This window comes from Schistocerca piceifrons, chromosome 3 (assembly GCF_021461385.2).
Source record: "Schistocerca piceifrons isolate TAMUIC-IGC-003096 chromosome 3, iqSchPice1.1, whole genome shotgun sequence".
Classification (NCBI taxonomy): domain Eukaryota; kingdom Metazoa; phylum Arthropoda; class Insecta; order Orthoptera; family Acrididae; genus Schistocerca; species Schistocerca piceifrons.
In genome coordinates, this window is record NC_060140.1 from 187,892,944 (window position 1) to 187,915,943 (window position 23,000).

General features: G+C 39.2%; 1 protein-coding gene across 3 annotated transcripts in view; it reads right to left on the reverse strand.

Moving 5' to 3' along the window:
- LOC124788186 (transcriptional regulator ATRX homolog) overlaps nucleotides 1–23,000 on the reverse strand; it is a 495,869-nt gene that overhangs the window by 192,311 nt on the left and 280,558 nt on the right. For all 3 annotated transcript variants that reach the window (XM_047255347.1, XM_047255346.1, XM_047255348.1), the window contains one exon: nucleotides 19,280–19,443. In XM_047255347.1, the coding sequence (XP_047111303.1) occupies nucleotides 19,280–19,443 (164 nt within the window). The remainder of the gene's footprint in view (nucleotides 1–19,279; nucleotides 19,444–23,000) is intronic.

Genomic DNA, 23,000 nt, shown 5'->3' on the forward strand with positions numbered 1-23,000 from the left:
AACACTTGCCTTGGGACATAGAGAGCAAGCCTTCAATGTCCACATGGACAACTGCAATGTGGTGTTCATGTCGCGGAAGGCACCAACGGGTGCATGAGTGTGCCTCCCTACTTTGGTATGCTGGCATGCAGTTCAGGTGCATGCCTATTGACAGCAGTCTTTCTATAGTCCTGGTCAGATGAAACTTGCAGAAATGAGTGACACAGTGGTGTTGACGCTGGGGTGTGACAGCCTGTGGAAGTGGTTGAAAACAATGCACTGGAATTTTTCCAGAAGGATTGGGACAGCGATTCTGACATCTCTGTTACTCAGTCTGGTATTGATTAGTCAATGTGTTTGTCGTTCTATAGTTAACAGAGATTGATTTTGAGATTTTGATCAACATTAGATGATGTCAGTTTGTGCTATGATGCTTACTGTAAGGAAAGAATACCTTCATCTCTGTGATTTCCATTCACTGTCACACCCTACTTCTCCCTAATCTGCGACAGGAATGTTTGAGCATTTCTGAAAATATTTTCGGTGAGACTATCAGATATGCAGATTAGAGTGGTGATGATAATGTCTTTCTCTTTTTGTTACTAGAAGAACTACATATGTTTTTTGGTGTTGCGATATTCTTAGTGGTACATTAACCAAAAATTGAAATGCACTAGTCATACAAAGATTCTATTTCAAGTGTCTTTTTTGGCAAACCATATCCTAAAAAAAGTGTCAGAAAATCCAGAATTATTTGCATTTTTCTGGCAACCTCTAGTTTAAACCAGAAAATCTTTCTAATTCAAAAAAAGTGTATAATCTGGTGGATGTAGCAGTATCTAGAACATAACTTCCAAAATTTTTAAGTGTTTGGCAGGGAGATTATTGTACAAGGATTGCCTTTGTTTGGTACCAATTGTGCCAAAAAAGGCATGATTTGGTACATACCTGTACATGCTCTACGAAACAAAACATAGCTATGACTGGCCATCTACAATCTATCAGCAGGATTGAGAGTTTGAGAATCTTCCAGTATATAATTCTCAACTGGTCATATCTCTCATAACACAACTTCTCAACAAAGTGAATTACTTGACAACACACATTTCCTCTACTTCTGCTTGCAGATCTTCTAATCAAAACAATAATGGATACATGTGGAACACTGAAGTTGTCCAAACAGTGTAATGGAGATATGGCTGCCTGCAGATGAGGAAAAGTGTTTCTAATGAGCAAATTGACGCATGGTGCAGGGAATGGCAATTGAATCTCAATTTAGACAAGTGTAATGTGCTGCGAATACATAGAAAGATAGATCCCTTATCATTTAGCTACAAAATAGCAGGTCAGCAACTGGAAGCAGGTAATTCCATAAATTATCTGGGAGTACGCATTAGGAGTGATTTAAAATGGAATGATCATATAAAGTTGATCGTCGGTAAAGCAGATGCCAGACTGAGATTCATTGGAAGAATCCTAAGGAAATGCAATCCGAAAACAAAGGAAGTAGGTTACAGTACGCTTGTTCGCCCACTGCTTGAATACTGCTCAGCAGTGTGGGATCCATACCAGATAGGGTTGATAGAAGAGATAGAGAAGATCCAACGGAGAACAGCGCGCTTTGTTACAGGATCATTTATTAATCGCGAAAGCATTACGGAGATGATAGATAAACTCCAGTGGAAGACTCTGCAGGAGAGACGCTCAGTAGCTCGGTACGGGCTTTTGTTTAAGTTTCGAGAACATACCCTCACCGAAGAGTCAAGCAGTATATTGCTCCCTCCTACGTATATCTCGCGAAGAGACCATGAGGATAAAATCAGAGAGATTAGAGCCCACACAGAAGCATACCGACAATCCTTCTTTCCACGAACAATACGAGACTGGAATAGAAGGGAGAACCAATAGAGGTACTCAGGGTACCCTCCACCACACACTGTCAGGTGGCTTGCGGAGTATGGATGTAGATGTAGATGTAATAAAATGCAAGGACACAAAAGATGTGCATTTATCAACTATTCACAATAATGATGTGATTACAAAGAAAGGGAAAATTATCAGGCAACATGTGGCAGTTTTTATTAGAACCACAAAAGTGAAGAATTATAATAAATGAGTCAAAACTTGAACGACAATCAAAATACATTTCTAAAAGATTAACAATCATTTAAAAAAAATTGAAACTTTTTTAACAGTGCTCCTTCTAAAAGTAGTCAATTGAAAGACTGAAGGTAACCATAAAAAGGGGTTGAAGGTAACCATTAACCCACAAAAATACCTTTTTAAAATGATTTTCACTTGACAACTCCTTTTTTTATACATATCTTGCTGACAGTTAATCATATTTTCAGAGCAGTAGTACTATTACAAAAGTTTTGTGTCAATCATTCTTTACAAAATTTAAATGTTGTTCACATGGAAGTGAAACTCAGTTATATTAGCCTTTGAAATTAGTCAATTATGATCCCCTATATACTCACCCAGCAAATATAGTCATTTAAATAGGTAAGTTTCCTATAAGTCATACTCTTGATAAATGTTTCCTATCAGTCATATTCTTGACAAACATATGGATTTGGAATTTCTCACCTGAGTGTGAATGAAATACAGTATGAAAAATTCTGGCAGAATGTAAATAATTTAGGAGTAAAGAAGATCACTCACCAAACAGCAACTAGACACACAATGCCATGACTGCAGTTTGGCAGGTGGAGGCTGTGTTTGCATTTCGGTGAGGTGGAGGCTGTGTTTGGGTGGGGTGGAAGCTGTGGCTGGTGCACAGGTTAGATATGTAATACACAGGTACCGGAACTGGCGAGGTGCACCGCATGGTGATGATATTGAGGCACGGATTGAGAGTGGGCGACAGAACAGATCGAGGGGAGACTGCTGAGTAGAGCACCTGGATGCTGAGAGATGGTGGGTATTGATTCCAGGAGAACTACAGGAGTGAAGGATGTGCTGGAAGGATAACTCCTATCTGTGTAGTTCAGAAAAGCTGATGCTGGAGGAAAGGACCCAGATTGCACTTGTTGCACAGCAGCCACTGAACTTAGGGATGTTAGGTTCAGCAGTATGTTGCGCCACTTGTTCTCGGTCACAGTTTGGCTATACAGCCTGGACACCTGTGGACAGCGTGTCTACACTGAAGGAAACTGCCTTGCCCACTACACTGAAGATCTCATGAGGGTCTTCACAGAAATTCATTACCCTCCCAAACCTAGTCTGCAAACAGATTTCTCATGCCATATCATAGCACACCCCTAATCCTTCCTCCACCAGGGTGTATATGTGGACAAAAAAATTCCCAGATTTCCCGGTTAAAAATACACTTTCTCCCGGATGAAAATACATTTTTTCCGTGTTAAGTAACAGTATACTTTTCCTCGGAGCTGTTAAACTTATCAATCCTTTCAATGGTAGTGGTTTTATACACCGGCCTAGAAATTCCCAACAGTTTAAAAAATGAAACTCAGGGGAAAAAACACGTTTTGGAAAGATGTCTGATGTGCAGCAACATGTATACTGCATATTTTCATATTATGGAAGTATAAATTCGAATTCCACCGAACACCACATGTTACTTTCCAAAGGATTGAAATCAAGATTCCGATGCGCTTTTGTAAGCCAGTCGTAGCTCATGCAAGTGATCTCGCCAGCCGATGACTGCGGATATTCAGAGCATAGGACATGTGATGTAGTCACAGCCAATAGCAACATCACTGTTAAGAAGCGCAAACACACAAATAGGAAAAGGTAATTAATATACATAGTGTTGCTACAAGAAAAGGCTTTCACGTATAATATAGGTCTCTAAGATTAATAAGCTGCAAGAGAAGCTATGCTGTCACACACAAAGTTTATCCTTTTTGTGCGAGTTACACTTTTAGATAGATCACACAAATGTGTCAGTAAAATTTTTAACAACGACATAAATGTCTGATCCTTTGATCTCGAAAATATTCTAAATCGTAATCCTCAAACATCTGATTTTAGAATGAGAGTCAAACGCTCTGTGATTTTAGAAATTCATCGGACATTCGAGCACAGAGTTCATCTCGCGAAATAAGAAATTTACTTTGAAAGTAACCCTAGACTTAAGTTTTATATTCAAGTTTTTTTCTCTCATTCGTGTTTCATTGCTGCAATATTATTTTGCAGGAGCGAGATACAGTAATATTCTTCGTTAGAGTATTGGTTCTTACCAGTCAAAGTTACAAAAATTTAACTGAAAACTAAATCATTGAAAACTTCCCGGAATTCTAAAAAATTCCCGGGTTTTTCCCGGGTAAAAAAATTCCCGGGTTTTTCCCGAATCTCCCAGTTGTCCCGGGTCGTATAAACCCTGTACACACCCAAGAATTGGCTGCAAAGGAGTGACATCCTTGTCATCTGTTATCACCCTACACTGGAGCAACTGAACCATATCCTTTGCCAGGTCTTTGATTATCTGTCATCACACCCTAAAGTGAGGGACACCCAACCCAAGATCCTTCCCACCCCTCCTAAAATTATATATCATTACCCACCCAACCCACACAACATCCTGCTCCATCTCTATGCCAATCTTATTCCCAGCTCCTTGCCACCGGAGTCATAGCCTGTGGAAGACCTAGGTGCAAGACCTGCCTAATCCACCCATCCAGTTCTTCCTACTCCAGTCCTTTCACAAGGCTTATCCTATCCCGTCAGAGGCAGGGTCAACTGTGGAAGCAGCCATGTCATACAACAACTCTGCTGTAATCATTGCACAACTTTTAATGTCGGCACAACACCCAACCTGGTGTCCACCAGAACGAATGGCCACCATAAAACTGACAGACGACAAAACTGTCCACCCAGTGGCACTACATACCCGAGTTCAGTTATAGTGTCACAATCCATGCAACACACCCTTCGCTCCCTTAATCCTCCTGGCCTCAATATCCACTAACCCAACGTCCCACGATCTCTACCCAACAGTTTCCCCTTCCCCTGTCCTGTCAACCCCACCAAATCCATGACTCCACATCATCTTCACTGTGCACACTTCCATGTCATCTTCATCATACATTACACATCACTGACCTTGGTACTGGTGCTTTCTCAAAAGCATTTGACACGGTGCCCCCTGCAGGCAAGCATACACAGTAGGTTCCCCGACATGTGAGTACCCTGAAGACTTCTTAAGTGATAGAACCCAATATGTTGATCTTGATGGCAAAAATTCATCAGAGACAAGGGCATCGTCAGGAGTGCCCCAGGTAACTCTGATAGGACTGCTATTATTGTCTATACACGTAAATGATCTGACGTACAGAGTGTACAGCAATCTGCAGCTATTTGCTAATGATCCTGTGGTGTACAGTGTAATGGTACATGTTGGTATAAAGCATAGCAACACATCTCACTTGAGTGAGTGTATCTACTGTGCTCAGCTTTGACGGAATTTATGTGCAGACATGAGAAAGAAAAATGCGGACACAGTACAGAAAGTGATGATGGATGTGCAATTTGGAATGGCGACTGAGGGGTCACCTGCACTTTGCAATTGTGCTTTGCGGGTACGGTGGACTCCAAAGAAGAAAGGGAGCCTGACGACAATGGTCGGGCACCAAAGAAAATTAGCGTTGTTATACAGACTCTATGCTCTGCTATCTTGAGTTAAGTATGAACTTATGGTTTTGGTCAAGCACTGTAGCATCATGTATGAACATGTCTGAAAAGTTTTGTTAATTATCAGTTGTTGTGAGTTGAGAACTTATTTGAATATACAAGAATTATGGAAACCATGTTTTGTAATTTCATAGTAAATTGTTTAAATGTAGAAGCTCTCTTAAGGCCATCAATGGTCACGTAAATGGCATTGCATAGAAGGACCACATCACGAGAAAACAAGACAGTGACTGGAAAATTTGGCAAAGAAGGTAACTGTTATAGCATAGAACAAGTAAAAACTTGGCATCTCGCAATATATTGATTAAAAAACCCTCAGTGGGAAGGTGTCATTGTTGCGTAACTGTAAGAAGATACAAACCGACTCGGACAAAATTTCTAGTTGGTGTGATGAATGGTAGCTAGCACTAAATGTAGAAAAATGTAAGTTAATGTAGATGAGTGCCAAAATCAATCCTGTAATGTTAGAGTACAGTATTTATAAAGTGCTGCTTGACACAATCACTTTGATTAAATGTCTGGGTATAACACTGCAAAGCAATATGAAATGAAACAAGGATGTAAGGACTGTAGTAAGGAAGGTGAATGGTCGACTGAGCAGATTATTGGGAGAATTTCAGGAACTGGATCACTTGTAAAGGAGACTGCCTATAGAACACTATTTTGACCTATTCTGAGTACTGCCCTAGTGTTTGGGATCCCCACTAGGTTGGATTAAAGGAAGACACTGAAGCATTTCAAAGGAGAGGAGTTAGATTTGTTACTGGTAGGGGATCAATCAACGTACAAGTGATGCTTTGATGGACATGCTTTCAGAACTCTAAAACGGGATTCCCTTAGGGTAACACGGCATTCTTTTTAAGGAATACTGCTGAGATAATTTAGAGAACCGGTATTCAAAGCTGATTGCAGAACAATTCTACTGTTGCCAATGAACATTTCACATGGGGTTCTGAGGGATAAGATAATAGAAATTGGGGCTTATACAGACAGGGAGATATAGACAGTCATTTTTCCCTCACTTTATTGGTGAGTAGAACAGGAAAGGAAATGACTATTACTGGTACACGGTACCCTCTGCCATGCACCATATGGTGGCTTGCAGAGTATGTATGCAGATTTAGATTAAATGCCTAGCCTGTGCACCTGCCATCTCCTCTTGCTGCATCTCTTGCCAGCACAGCTGCTGTCTCCCTACCTACTAACTATCCATTCCAAACCCCTGTTCCAAATGAATCTCAAAAATATTTTTATATGGCTAAATATTAGTCTTTTACACATTTATACCTGACTATTTATTTCTATTTAACAATTTTGCTACAGTAATTAATAAACTGTTAAGGAGAAGAAACTTTAATTTGCATTTAGAAACACTATTACAAACTATCCGGCTTTTATTCTGGGATTGAACAGTCAAGGCATTTTATAGCTGTGTATTTCAGTGCTATCTATGATGTAATTACATTCACTGCAAATATATGAGCTAATAAATTTACTATGAGGTTGTGGTATATAGTCCTAACTACTTAAACAGATGTTTACAAAATACACATGCATGAACTCATCAAATAATGTAATAATTACAGATTACAGTTTCCCATGACTGTACAATAACTTAGTAATTCCTATATCTATCCTTTGTGGTCATCATCACAATAAACCTGGTATCCACTACTAGAATGAGGTAACCTCCAGGCTTTTCCATACATTATAATATTATAGTGTAGAAGAAATCATGATTGATGAGTACTTACAAACATAACAGGAATTGTTGACGACATGATGTAATTATTACGAGGGTTGTTTTTTAAGTAAGGGCCGTTCGCGCGTATAGTCCCGTAGTTCGCGTGGACGCCGCAACAAGCCACCGCGCCACTTGCCGGCATCCTTCCCGCTCACACTGATGCAAGTTGCAGCTCTTTAGCTGACGTGTACGCATCGCTGTGCTACTTTATAATGTTTACGATTATTGAATCGCCCGCCGCGTGTGAGATACGGTCAGTGATACGTTTTTTGACCGCAAGAAGCCTATCAGCTGCAGAAATTCATCGTCAGTTAACAGAAGTCTATGGCTTGAATGCACTGAGTGAAGGTAAAGTGCGTCAATGGGTTAGAGAATTTAAAAATGTCCGTCAAAACGTCCATGACGAAGAATGCTCAGGCCGGCCCTCTGTGATCACTGATGATTTGGTGGCTGCAGTCAAAACAGATTCGTGAGGACAGAAGATTCACAATTTCCACTCTTTCTTTGGAATTTCCACAAGTTTCAAGATCGGTTTTTTAATTGTGTCTGAAAACCTAAACTTTAAGAAACTGTGTTCTCGGTGGGTACCCAGACTCCTCACAGAGGACCACAAAGGGAAGAGATTTGCCACTTCATTGGACTTTATGATTCGTTATGAGGAAGAAGGGGATGATATGTTGAGTCAAATTGTCACTGGAGATGAAACATGGGTATCCCCTATCACTCCCGAAAGCAAGCGACAATCGATGGAATGCCGACACACAACCGCACCCGTCAAGGTCAAAGCCAAACAGACGCTGTCAAAACCCAAGATTATGGCAACTGTGTTCTGGGACCGGCACGGTGTTTTGCTAGTGGACTTTATGCCACGAGGAACGACAATCAACTCAGATGCCTACTGTGCAACTCTAAAGAAGCTCCGCTATTTTCCCGAGAGCATGCAGCTTTACTCTATGGTTAAATAATGATGGCGTCCTCTTGGGTAAAATATTCTGGAGGTAAAATAGTCCCCCATTCGGACCTCCAGGTGGGGACTACTCAGGAGGATGTTGGTGTCAGAAGAAAGAAAACTGGCATTCTACGGATCAGAGCGTGGAATGTCAGCTCCCTTAATCGGGCAGGTAGGTTAGAAAAATTAAAAAGGGAAATGGATAGGTTAAAGTTAGATATAGTGTGACGTAGTGAAGTTTGGTGGCAGGAGGAACAAGACTTCTGGTAAGGTGAATACAAGGTTATAAATACAAAATCAAATGGGGGTAATGCAGGAGTAGGTTTAATAATGAATAGGAAAATAGGAATGTGGGTAAGCTACGACAAACAGCATAGGGAACGCATTATTGTGGCCAAGATAGATACGAAGCCCACGCCTACCACAGTAGTACAGGTTTATATGCCAACTAGCTCCGCAGATGACGAAGAGATTGATGAAATGTAAGATGATAAAAGAAATTATTCAGATAGTGAAGGGAGACGAAAATTTAATAGTCATGGGTGAATGGAATACGATAGTAGGAAAAGGGAGAGAAGAAAACGTAGTAGGTGAATATGGATTGGGGGGAAGAAATGAAAGAGTAAGCCGCCTGCTAGAATTTTGCACAGAGCATAACTTAATCATAGCTAACACTTGGTTCAAGAATCATAAAATAAGGTTGTATACATGGAAGAAGCATGGAGATACTGACAGGTTTCAGATAGATTATATAATGGTAAGACAGATTCGGGAACCAGGTTTTACATTGTAAGACTTTTCCAGGGGCAGATGTGGACTGTGACCACAATCTACTGGTTATGAACTGTAGATTAAAACTGAAGAAACTGCAAAAAGGTGGGAATTTGAGGAGATGGCACCTGGATAAACTGAAACAACTGGAGGTTGTAGAGAGGGAGTCAGGGAGAGAATTAGGGAACGATTGACAAGAATGGGGGAAAGAAATATGGTAGAAGAAGAATGGGTAACTTTGAGAGACAAAATAGTGAAGGTAGCAGAGGATCAAGTAGGTAAAAAGACGAGGGCTAATAGAAATCCTTGGGTAACAGAAGAGATATTGAATTTAATTGATGAAAAGAGAAAATATAAAATGGAAGTAAATGAAGCAGGCAAAAAGGAATACAACGTCTCAAAAATGAGATTGACAGGAAGTGCAAAATGGCTAAGCAGGGAAGGCTAGAGGACAAATTTAAGGATGTAGAGGCTTACTTCACTAGGGGTAAGATAGATACTGCCTACAGGAAAAATAAAGAGACCTTTGGAGAAAAGAGAACCATTTGTATGAATATCAAGAGCTCAGATGGAAACCCAGTTCTAAGCAAAGAAGGGAAAGCAGAAAGGTGGAAGGAGTATATAGAGGGTCTATACAAGGGCGATGTACTTGAGGACAATATTATGGAAATGGAAGAGGATGTAGATGAAGATGAAATGGGAGATAAGATACTGCATGAAGAGTTTGACAGAGCACTGAAAGACCTAAGTCGAAACAAGACCCCGGGAGTAGACAACATTCCATTAGAACTACTGACCGCCTTGGGAGAGCCAGTCTTGACAAAACTCTACCATCTGGCGAGCAAGGCGAAATACCATCAGACTTCAAGAAGAATACAATAATTCCAATCCCAAAGAAAGCAGGTGTTGACAGATGTGCAAATTACCGAACTACAGTTTAATAAGTCACAACTGCAAAATACTAATGCAAATTCTTTGCAGACAAATGGAAAAACTAGTAGAAGCCGACCTCGGGGAAGATCAGTTTGGATTCCATAGAAATGTTGGAACACGTGAGGCAATACTGACCCTATGACTTATCTTAGAAGATAGATTACAGAAAGGCAAACCTACATTTCTAGCATTTGTAGACTTAGAGAAAGCTTTTGACAATGTTGACTGGAATACTCTCTCTCAAATTCTGAAGGTGGCAGGGGTAAAATACAGGGAACGAAAGGCTATTTACAATTTGTACAGAAACCAGATGGCAGTTATAAGAGACGAGGGGCATGAAAGGGAAGCAGTGGTTGGGAAGGGAGTGAGACAGGGTTGTAGCCTCTCCTCAATGTTATTCAATCTGTATATTGAGCAAGCAGTAAAGAAAACAAAAGAAAAATTTGGAATAGGAATTAAAATCCACGAAGAAGAAATAAAAACTTTGAGGTTCGCCGGTGATATTGTAATTCTGTCAGAGACAGCAAAAGACCTGGAAGAGCGGTTGAACAGAATGGATAGTGTCTTGAAAGGAGGATATAAGATGAACATTAACAAAAGCAAAACAAGAATAATGGAATGTAGTCGAATTAAATCAGTTGATGCTGTGGGAATTAGATTAGGAAATGAGACACTTAAAGTAGTAAATGAGTATTGCTATTTGGGGAGCAAAATAACTGATGATGGATGAAGTAGAGAGGATATAAAAAGTAGACTGCCAATAGCAAGAAAAGCGTTTCTGAAGAAGAGAAATTTGTTAACATCGAGTATAGATTTCAGTGTCCGGAAGTCGTTTCTGAAAATATTTGTATGGAGTGTAGCCATGTATGGAGGTGAAATGTGGACGATAAATACGAGGTGCATTCAAGTTCTAAGGCCTCCGATTTTTTTTCTAATTAACTACTCACCCGAAATCGATGAAACTGGCGTTACTTCTCGACGTAATCGCCCTGCAGACGTACACATTTTTCACAATGCTGACGCCATGATTCCATGGCAGCGGCGAAGGCTTCTTTAGGAGTCTGTTTTGACCATTGGAAAATCGCTGAGGCAATAGCAGCACGGCTGGTGATTGTTCGGCCACGGAGAGTGTCTTTCATTGTTGGAAAAAGCCCAAAGTCACTAGGAGCCAGGTCAGGTGAGTAGGGAGCATGAGGAATCACTTCAAAGTTGTTATCACGAAGAAACTGTTGCGTAACGTTAGCTCGATGTGCGGGTGCATTGTCTTGGTGAAACAGCACACACGCAGCCCTTCCCGGACGTTTTTGCTGCAGTGCAGGAAGGAATTTGTTCTTCAAAACATTTTCGTAGGATGCACCTGTTACCGTAGTGCCCTTTGGAACGCAATGGGTAAGGATTACGCCCTCACTGTCCCAGAACATGGACACCATCATTTTTTCAGCACTGGAGGTTACCCGAAAATTTTTTGTTGGCGGTAAATCTGTGTGCTTCCGTTGAGCTGACTGGCGCTTTGTTTCTGGATTGAAAAATGGCATCCACGTCTCATCCATTGCCACAACAGACGAAAAGAAAGTGCCATTCATGCTGTCGTTGCGCATCAACATTGCTTGGCATCATGCCACATGGGCAGCCATGTGGTCGTCCGTCAGCCTTCGTGGCACCCACCTGGATGACACTTTTCGCATTTTCAGGTCGTCATGCAGGATTGTGTGCACAGAACCTACAGAAATGCCAACTCTGGAGGCGATCTGTTCAACAGTCATTCGGCGATCCCACAAAACAATTCTCTCCACTTCCTCGATTATGTCGTCAGACCGGCTTGTGCGAGCCCGAGGTTGTTTCGGTTTGTTGTCACATGATGTTCTGCCTTCATTAAACTGTCACACCCACGAACGCACTTTTGACACATCCATAACTCCATCACCACACGTCTCCTTCAACTGTCGATGAATTTCAATTGGTTTCACACCACGCAAATTCAGCAAACGAATGATTGCACGCTGTTCAAGTAAGGAAAACGTCGCCATTTTAAGTATTTAAAACAGTTCTCATTCTTGCTGCTGAAAGTAAAATTCCATCTGCCGTACGGTGCTGCCATCTCTGGGACGTATTGACAATGAACGAGGCCTCATTTTAAAACAATGCACATGTTTCTATCTCTTTCCAGTCCAGAGAAAAAAAATCGGAGGCCTTAGAACTTGAATGCACCTCGTAGTTTAGACAAGAAGAGAACAGAATCTTTCGAAATGTGGTGCTACAGAAGAATGCTGAAGATTAGATGGGTAGATCACATAACTAATGAGGAGGTATTGAATAGAATTGGAGAGAAGAGAAATTTGTAGCACAACTTGACTAGAAGAAGGGATCAGCTGGTAGGGCATATTCTGAGGCAACAAGGGATCAACAATTTAGTATTGGAGGGCAGCGTGGAGGGTAAAAATCGCAGAGGGAGACCAAGCGATGAATACACTAAACAGATTCAGAAGGATGTAGGTTGCAGTAGGTACTGGGAGATGAAGAACCTTGCACAAGATAGATTAGCATGGAGAACTGCATCAAACCAGTCTCTGGACTGAAGACCACAACAACAACAACATATGCTATTTATTAGTAATGGTACTTGACACAAGTGTATTTTAAATGTTCTGTGAAATATTGTATACATGCAAAATACAATAGTATTATTTATTTACAAAGTCTATGCGCTATGCCCATATTGGAGCACTAGAATCAGTCGACATACAATTAAGTCTTGCAAGTAGAGATTTGGATTTCACCTTCCTCTATTTCTCTGAAAACTTTTTCATTTTTTGATGACCTAACTGCCCTTTCTGTGGCGTACTGCAGTGGCAGCTCCTGCAAAACTCTTATCAGTGTGCTACAATGAATATGCTACAATGTGGTGACCTACTGCTGTTTGACTTAAAAAGGTAGTAATCATAACTAAATTCAATATTTTAATTTTACATATACAAATTGAATTGGTCAAATATATTTAAATTTTATAATTGCACATGGGTAGGGGGAAGGAGGTGGGGGGGGGGGGGGGGGGGGGGTTGTACAGTAGCAACAGGAATCAAACCCAAGCCAACGAATTGCGAAGTGCACTTGACCATCAGGCATGGAGCCATTACATCAACTGCTCCTCAAAGATCTCCCATAATATGACCTGGTGCTGTGAGCAATGTGGCACTAATAGTGCTAGAAGGGGTGACATCATCAGAGCATGCATAGTAGGAAACAGTTTGTCGCATCTCCTCTCTGAGTTCGTTGTATTGCAGCTGACCATCATTTCAGCACTCAACACTGGTTTCTAGTTATTGTGCAGAGAATGCTACAAAACATATTTCATCCAGTTTTAACTGCATGCCAGCACTGCATTCAAAGAGATATGGCGAAATTTTAGTGCGACTTCCAGCTTGCTTTTGAAGAGAAATGGCATAATTTCAATGTGATTTCCAGCTTGCATTCGAAGAGAAATGGCATAATTTTAGCGTGATATTTACAATGTGCTGTAGCACATTAGCACGTGATAACCGTCTGCCACTGGTCTACTGTTTTTGTTTAAATATTTTTAGCATAAAAAATATTAGCAAAAGGATACATTGCTACTCAATATAAAGATGAAATGCTGAGTTGTAGACAAGCACAAAATGTCACCTTTACAGTGAGCAGCAATCTATCCTTTTCCTAATATTGTTGATATTACAACCTGGAGTTTCCATTATTGGTTTTTAATATAAGCCTCATGTCTCTATTTCTCAGAATTGTCTTTTCCTCTCCGTTTCCAATTAGTTGCACTCTTATAATTAAGTCTTCTAAATCATCCTGGACCTCACTGAAATAGTTGTTCTTGGTTTTAATTTTCCAATAGTAAGTGGAGAACCAAATCGACAACAGATAAACTACAGAATGTAAACAAAAGAATCATCAGAACTTGTATGTGCTTGTCGACAGCTCAAAGCTTTTGCTATTTGCTGAGTGGTCTCCTTTACTCCTGCATTATTCAAATGAATGAAAGTTACACAAACTTCTCATAAATATTTTATATAGCTATATGTTGGTCTTTTACACATTTATCACCGACTACTCATCTTTACCAGGTGCAGAAGTACGAAACCAGAATTTGATTGCAATAATTACGTGTCTGTTATTTGAAATTAATAAACAATATTTTATTCAAAATAATCTCCATTGTTATTTATACATTTCTTCCACCTCTCCAGCAGGATATGAATTCCATACCAAAACAACAGTTCTTCTTTAGAAGCGATCCAGTCAGTGAGCCATTTTCGTACAAATTGAAGTGTTGTTCAGTGAGAGTGTGTCCCAGTGACGCAAATAGATGATAATCATATGTAGCCAAGCCTGGAGAATAAGCTGCATGCCCTAGTACTTTCCATATGAATGCATCAATCATTTCCCTGATCCGTTTTGGTCTGTGTGACAGGACAGTATCATGGAGCAATATGACTTTGTGTTGCCTTTTTCCATATTCCGGTCATTTCTCACACAATGTTCAATTTAAATCGATCATTACTGTTGGTAGCGATCAGTGTTAATGATTTCACCAGGTTTTAGCAGCTTATAACAGATGACACCCTTCTGATCCCACAAAACCCAGAGCATTGTCTTCTTTCCAAAGTCTTCCAGTAGATGTTGATGGTTTGCCTGGGTTTACCCAGGATTGACAATGATTAGGATTCTCAAAACATATCTGTTTTTCATCACCTGGCACTTAAATGGTGAAACTAATTTCTTTTGTATCTGGGGAGCAGTGTTTCACAAGTGATCTTTCGATTTACTCTCATTCAGTTCGTGTGGAACTCATTTTCCCACTTTCTTCATCCATAGCTTTCAACTGAAGACAAATGGCTTTCTGCATCACATTCAATTGTTCTGCAAGCTCCTGTTGAGTTTGAGTATCATTTTCATCCAATAAGGCTTGCAATTTGTTGTCTTCGAACTTTTTCGGTGGTTTCTCACGCTCGTCGTTTCTTACACAAAAATAACCATTTTTTAATTTTTTTAACCACTCAAAACACTGTGCTTTTGCAACACCATGTTCGCCAAATACTTTGACAAGCATTCAATGCAATTCTGCAGCAGTTTTCTTCAAATGATAACAGAAAACCAATGCTGTCCACAAATTGTAGTTCGTAGGCACGAAACTCAACATGTTTAGGGGTTTGAAACATATACTGATGTATGAAACTTGGGTAGCTGTGTGCCGACATCCTTCGTAAGCCATTACAGGTAGCAGATGGCACTGCAGACACGGTTCCGCGGACCCTACACTAGCGGCTAGCATCATCTATAGGGAAATTCCAGTTTCATACTTCTGCACCTAGTATTCAACAATTTTTCTACAATACAGAAGAAACTGTGAGACAGAAGAAACTTTCAAATGACAGAGCACAGCAATCAGTCATCCTTATCATGCAAGTTTTATTTGGCAAATATAGATTTCAGCTAGTGCCTCAGCCATTATCAATGCTAAAAAAATACAAGAAGTACATAGTCAGGTGATAGTATGAAAAGTTACGCACAGTATCAATGCATGTTCTAGTACATCAGCCGCCTGTTCTTCGGTTTTCTGTCACAGTTCGTTCAAGACTACTGTATAATGAATACAGGCTTTGCAGAGAACACAACAGTTAGCTGTATGGCGCCCTCTATATGAACTTCATCTTATATAACACTCAAGTAATATTATTTACACTGCTGTCTGACTATTAGCACATTTAACAGTAAACATAGAAAATATAAAGATCTGGATTCACTCCTTGTGAGTCAATTGCTTTGTTATTCTTTAAAACACATATGTAACATCATACTGGTAAAACTTTTAAAAAATATTTACAAAACACAAGGAGGCACATGCTGTACACTGCGGCTATTTACAACTCATTTGATTTAAATGTTTTTATCTTTTTTACTATTTTTCTCTTTATTTAATCATTGTGATGGGTATGTTGTACCTCTTATTTACTGAATAGTTCATAGACGGCGCCAATTCTGTGCCATTTCAAATAGATTTTAATTATAAATACAATAAAACCAATATACCTAGTTGCTGTTTTTAACAATTTACATACATCTAAACTAACATACCAAGTAGAAAGTTCTGTAGGTTCAATGTTATAACCACTGTGCTCATACGGCATTATGTTAATGGCTGCTACATATTGGCAAGACAACAGGAGCTACTTCGTACCCCCCGGGGTCAGGCCATTCACTGCTTCCCAATAAGAAGTTTTAAAACAATTCCCAGAACAGTCCATTTTTCATAATGATCTGATCATTACTCAGGTTGCAGTTGACATTTTTGCAATAACAAAAGATCTCCAGCTCTTCTAGCAGGTTGAGGAAGCTGCCCTTCTGACACTTATGCAGCAGCCACGCAACAGGTGTCAAAGTCAGTAATTTATGTTTTGTTGTAAGTAAACAAGCAGCCATACTTGATTTCTCTGTGTTATCTTTTCTACCCAACATGACGTCCTCCCCAAAGCTAATTTCCAGCCTCCTTTCCGTTTGGCCAACGTACCACACCCGACAGTCTGGGCAATCAATTTCATACACTTCAGGAGCATGAAATATGTTCTTTGTATCTACAGTATACATCCTAAGTTATTTTAGGTTCCAAAAGTCACTGTCACATTGTACTTAAATGTGGTAACAGTCAGTCAGAAATGTAAATAATTTTACTTGTGTTTTATTTTGTGTTATTCCAACATAAATTTGAAGTTTTTTACTAGAGACCATAGCTGCTTTCCCTGAGTGCTATACATTACTTAGTTCATATAGAGGGCACCATACAGCCAACCAATGTGTCTTGAATGAACTGTGACAGAAGCAAGAAGAATATGGGGGCTGACGTAATAGAACATGCATTGATACTATGAAATGGTGGTATGTAATGTAATGTATAAGCCATATAGGTTATGCCACGATTTGTAACTTCTCATATTATCGCTTGACTGTGTACTTCTTGTATTTTTTTAGCATTGATAATGGCTAGGCATAAGCCAAAATCTAGATTTGCCGAATAAAACCTGCAAGAAAAGGACAACTGATTGCTGCGCTCTATAATTTGAAAGTCATACCACACTCGTTGAGTGCACCCACATTCCTAATGGAAGGTAACTTGAAGAAGCAACTTTAATCTGCATTCAGAAACACTAGTACAGACGCCACATGTTTTATTCTGTGGGTGGACTTCCGAAAAGTTTTTTATAGCTGTTGTGAAGTATTAGTTGATACTTCTAACTGGTTAAAAACAGATGCTTACAAAATGTACATGAGTTGCCTCAACAAATAATGCAATAATTACTTTTATTTGAGCAAAGAATACTTCTTGACTAATTTATGTGAGAAGTTCCCCCAAAATATTTTAGTGTTATGTTGCGAATCAGCAGCTGATATGTCACTAGGAGCCAAATGTTATGTCCTTGTTGCTACTGGTAAATGGGCGGAAGGTGGCCAAAGTGATCTGTCGTTATAGGAATCTGGACACACGACCAAAATATTAGTTCACACAAGTACCCTTTAAATAAATATATTGTACTCAACTTATGCAAAAGAACTGCTACACTGGTGACAACTTGTGGCAGCCATTGCAAGCTATAAGCAGAAACCTGACATGGCATGCACCTATGTGAACTAAAAGTTTACCATTAGAGCTAACTATGAACATTTCGGTGTAAATTCAGCACCAGCTAGTGACTAGAAGTAATCATGAACTAGCAGACTGTTGTCCAGGCGCCCACCACTTGTAACAACATCCTGGTGGTCTTCAATGGCAGATGGCCTGGAGAATCCTCACAGAGGAGTTGTTCAAAGTGTCGCTCATGATGCCCCCTGGAATCTTTGAGGCGCTGGCTCTGGTACCATCGATAAGCAACAATACTACATTTTGCATATGAAAACAATGAATGGAAAATGCAACATATGTTAATTTTCTGACATCTATAAGAGGCAGTCTAGATGCTTGTTCCCAGTAGCATCAACTACACTGCACGTGTTTTACTGGCAAGCCCATATGCATCCTCCATACAATCCCAATTTCTCCTTATGCAATTTCCATATTTTTCGAGCCCTAAAAAAAGACGTTAGTGGCTTCTGATATGCTTCAAACAAACAGTTGCACCATTTGTATAATCATGTTTCCGTAGTCAACCGCAAACATTTTTTCATGAAGGCATTGACCTTCTTGTCTCACAGTGGGGAAAATGTATTACCAGTTATGGCATTTATTTTTGAAATAATAAGCAGTTTACTTACTTTTATTCCACCCCCTTCATTTTCACCATCCGTTCAAAAATATAAATAAGTTCAAATACCTTGGTGAAATTGTAATCCAGATCTCAAATAAGAAAGCCACAATAGAAAGCAGAACTTAATTTAAACAAGCCCACACCCCACCAACCTAAAACAACAAATCTCTCTCAATGATTGTCAAATTCAAACACTTGTATTCTAACATAGGCAAACGAAACAACATTTAAGTTTTACTAGTCTAGGTTCTAATAACATTGACGTATAGTAGAAAAAGTTAATTTTCCACATTCAGACTGTATGATCCAGATTGCTGATACACCACTTCGGTAGACAAATGCAGCCAAGTGAACAAATGATCAGTTGACTGATGAAGTTCTCTACAAGAATCCAAGATTTTAAAAAACGAAGAAGAAAGAAAGAAAGATCAATTCAATGACCTAATGTAAGATGAGTAGGTGCCCTTAGTAAACATGCAATACAAACACTGTCTTTTATAATGGCAGTTTTGTTTGTCCCCCCCCCCCCCCCTCCCCAAATGACATGTCACATACAATTGCGAAATCATTAATATAACATATTTTGCTTTCTCCATTCACTGTTGTCAATCACAAAAATATTTGGGGCAAGCTTCTCACTTAGTCAAAAAGTATTCATTGCACAAAGGAAAGTAAGCCACAAAAATGTGCCCTTTGTTGAAGTTGCTTGCGTATTGTTGCTACAATGATACCTCATTTGGTTCAGTTCCACATATATACTTTCCTTACCACGTCATGTCCTGCAACACCACCACGTAGCATTTTTCTCATGGTGGGGAGTGGTCATAATGTTTCGGCTTATCAGGTCTTATCAATAGCTGTCTGTGTTTCAAGCCAATAAAGTAAACTCGCAGTTTTTCCAGGCCGTAAATTAAAATTTATGTATGGTTGAAAAAAACTGTTTATCAATTCACTGTTGGGTGTTGCTCTTACCTGGGTCAACAAGGATATTGTGAAAGTTCTCTTTCATCTGTTTTCGTGCTTTTAGCTTCTCATTTCCAGCCAGATTTCGATACATTTCATACCCCATCACCATTACACCACCTTCTTCATGCCACTTTTTTAACTGGTACATGCGCTCATAATTTTTCTTGTAGCTGTAAGTTAGGAAATAAAACTTATTTTTAATTAACTTATTCTGGCTAATTACTTAATACACATAACAGACTAACTGAATAGACAAAAAATAAATAAATTAATCAATAAAATAAAAATGCAATTGTGTATGAATTATCAACTAATTCTTGATGGCCAGTGAGCATTTGGTTCACTATTTACATTCCTATCCTTACATTTTACCAAGGGCCAGTGATAGAAAAAGTAATTGCACAAAATAATGCCATAGCTACAACGTAAACAAAACAAACAATGTCTGTGGTGTGACAAGACTACACCAAAGATATCTGGATTTAAGGAGACAGTATGGAGCTGATATTAAAGTAAATAAAACTATGACTAAGTGGTTGCTCATCAACAAAAGTCTGTAAAAGCAAAGTCTTCTCTAATTCAGTAAATTAAATTTTAAATACATTTACCAATATCGGTATGACAAAAGGAAGCTTAGGGTTTAACATCTTTTTGACAGCAACGTCATTAGAGATGGAGCACATTCTCAGAAAGTTTCATGAATGAAGTAGGAAATTGGCCATGCCTTGTCAAAGGGACCACCCCAGCATTTGCCTGTACCAATTCAGGGAAATGGAAAACTTAAATCTGGATGTCCGGACATGGATTTCAACAGTCAAATGGCTCTGAGCACTATGCGACTTAACTTCTGAGGTCATCAGTCGCCTAGAACTTAGAACTAATTAAACCTAACCAACCTAAGGACATCACACACATCCATGCCTGAGGCAGGATTCGAACCCGCGACCGTAGCAGTCACGCGGTTCCAGACTGAAGCGCCTAGAACCGCACGGCCACACAGGCCAGCAATTTCAACAGTCATCCTCACAAATGTGAGTCAGTGTGCTAACCACTGCACCACCTCACTTGGTGACAAAAGAAAAATAGGTTTTGAAACAATATCAATGTTGAACAGGGAACAAGATTATTACTTAGCGCATCAACAGTTATGAAAAGGTTAGATTGATAAACAACATAAAGATAACACACACACATCACACAACGCAATAGTTGCAGTCGGGCCAGAGCAGCCTGCAATGTGCATGAGATGTGTGTGTGTGTGTGTGTGTGTGTGTGTGTGTGTGTGTGTGTGTGTGTGTGTGTGTCAGCAAGTGTGCACATTGTTTTATTACTTAATGTGCTTCAAGTAGACTAATTCATATGCAATAAGTACCTCCTCCTTTGTACACACAATTTGTATTTAACAAATTTATTTAGCAAGGATACAGACTGTCAGTTCTTATCTCCATTGGTATTTGATTAACTATTAGAATCTGGAGGAATTTAATTGCCTCTCCACCTAATACGATCACAGCCAGTTACGGAGGCAGCTAGTACAACACAATCACATTATAATGTGTGTCAGAAAGATGAACTATATTCGAGAACTGGTCAGATGAGAGTTCTGTACACAGTCCTCTTTATGAATGAATTACACTTCATTACAAAAAGAATGGCTGCTACTCATCATATAGCAGAGATGCTGAGTCACAGATAGGCACAGCAAAAAGAGGTCGGAAAGTGAGCATTTGGCCAAAAAGGACTTTGTTGAAAATAACACACACACACACACACACACACACACACACACACACACACACACACACACACGGCACATGCAAATGCCTCAGCTGCCATAGACTGTGGTCATGTGTTTGTGAGTTGCGTAAGCGCGCGTGCATGCGCTCACGTGTGTGTGTGTGTTGTCGACAAAGGCCTTGTTGGCCAAATGCTCACTTTCCAACAGACTTTTTGTCGTGCCTGTCAGTAACTCAGCATCTCCACTACGTGGTGAGCAGCAGCTATCCTTTTCATAATACTGTTACATTCCATCATGGATTATACGTCATTAGTATTACAAAAGGAATCTAAGTCCGTCATTTATGTTCATCACAACCAGGGTTTGTGGTCATTCCACTTATGTCACTCTGAATGTATACCCCAAAATATTTTACAACTGTGACCGATTGCAGTGATTCCATGTTGATTCAGGAATCAAGCAATATTTAGGTTTTTCACAACTATTAATGACATTACATTTGGTTATGATGAATGACAACTGTCACTTTTTGTACTAAGTGATAACCAACTCCAGGTCTTGCAGAACTACATCACTCTTGTGACATTCAAAATCGACACCACTGAGCTTCCCACATCATTTAAAATCTCATTTATAGGTACAATTCATGATATCCGTTCAATCAACCTTGCCTGCAGGATCACAAGCTTGCTTTGTTTCTGATAATGTTTTTCCAATGAGCACAATACATTGAGTTATTTTTATTTAGATAACTTCTGTATAATAACATACCTAATTTGGTGATAGTTTTCAGGTATGCACTTTGTTTTCTCAGTGGCAGTGCAGAACAGTATAAAAGACTTGACAAGAAAGGGCATCAACTTGGGCCACTTAACATACAGGCACCTGCGTTCAATGGATGCAAAAGAGAAAGCTCAGATCCACATGACTGATGCTTTCAGAATATATGTATATTCTTACATATACCTTTCTCAGTCTCCAAACAAGTTGTCATTTATAGAACACCACATGTCCCACAATTCAGAACAATCTGATGTCCATTAGTTTTCTCCTTTTTAGTTCATGATATGACTATTGCTCAGGGTCCATGAATGTATTATTTTAAAACCAATAACCTTAATCTTGGCTAAAACAATGAACTCATGGACATGATCTCACATATAACTCAGGACTATTTGTCTTATCTCAGTGGGCACTAATACAGGATTTGAACTCAACTCATGTAAATTGCAAGAAGACCTCATCACTCATACATGCTTATTGCTCCTGACTTCTAAGATTTTTTTATCTCTTTAACACAAATGGTTCACAAATATTTTCTCCCTGAGCTAAAACACACACATTTTTGAATACTTTCCATATGAAGAACCTGACTTGAAAATAATCTACCAAAAACTCAAAGGACAATTACACAGGAGGAAGTTTACCTTGTCTTTCTTTAAAAAAATCATATCCCTCTTTCAATCTTTTCTTCTCTGTCACAATCTCTCACATTCAAATGTTATTAACAGTGTTTTGAAAGAACAGAAAAGTTTAGCATTGACACTGATGTTCCAGATTATTACTACTGATGTTGAATTTATAAGTGTTATCACAATGACTAGTGCAATGAACAATACAAAACAAAAGAGGGCATGAGAAACTATGTTTATGAATTCTGAAATACCTACTTTTTGGTCTTATATCATAGCATCGGTCTAGCCCACATGATCCAGTAAAGTAAATACTGATATTTGACTGAATGACAGGTTCACTTCTATAAAAACACTTATTTTCATGACTAGTTTTGGCACCTAGGTTCACAAGGTCACAACATGACTACTGTTGTAATAAATAATTGAGCATTTAATGGCCTGGAGGTCAAAACTAACTGAAAAATGCAATAGTAGCTCCAGTTAATCAAAGTGACAACAGTTCTATGTTAATCAATGTAGCTACAATGGACATTTGAAGAAAATAACAAATAACAAAATAACAAATAATATTTCA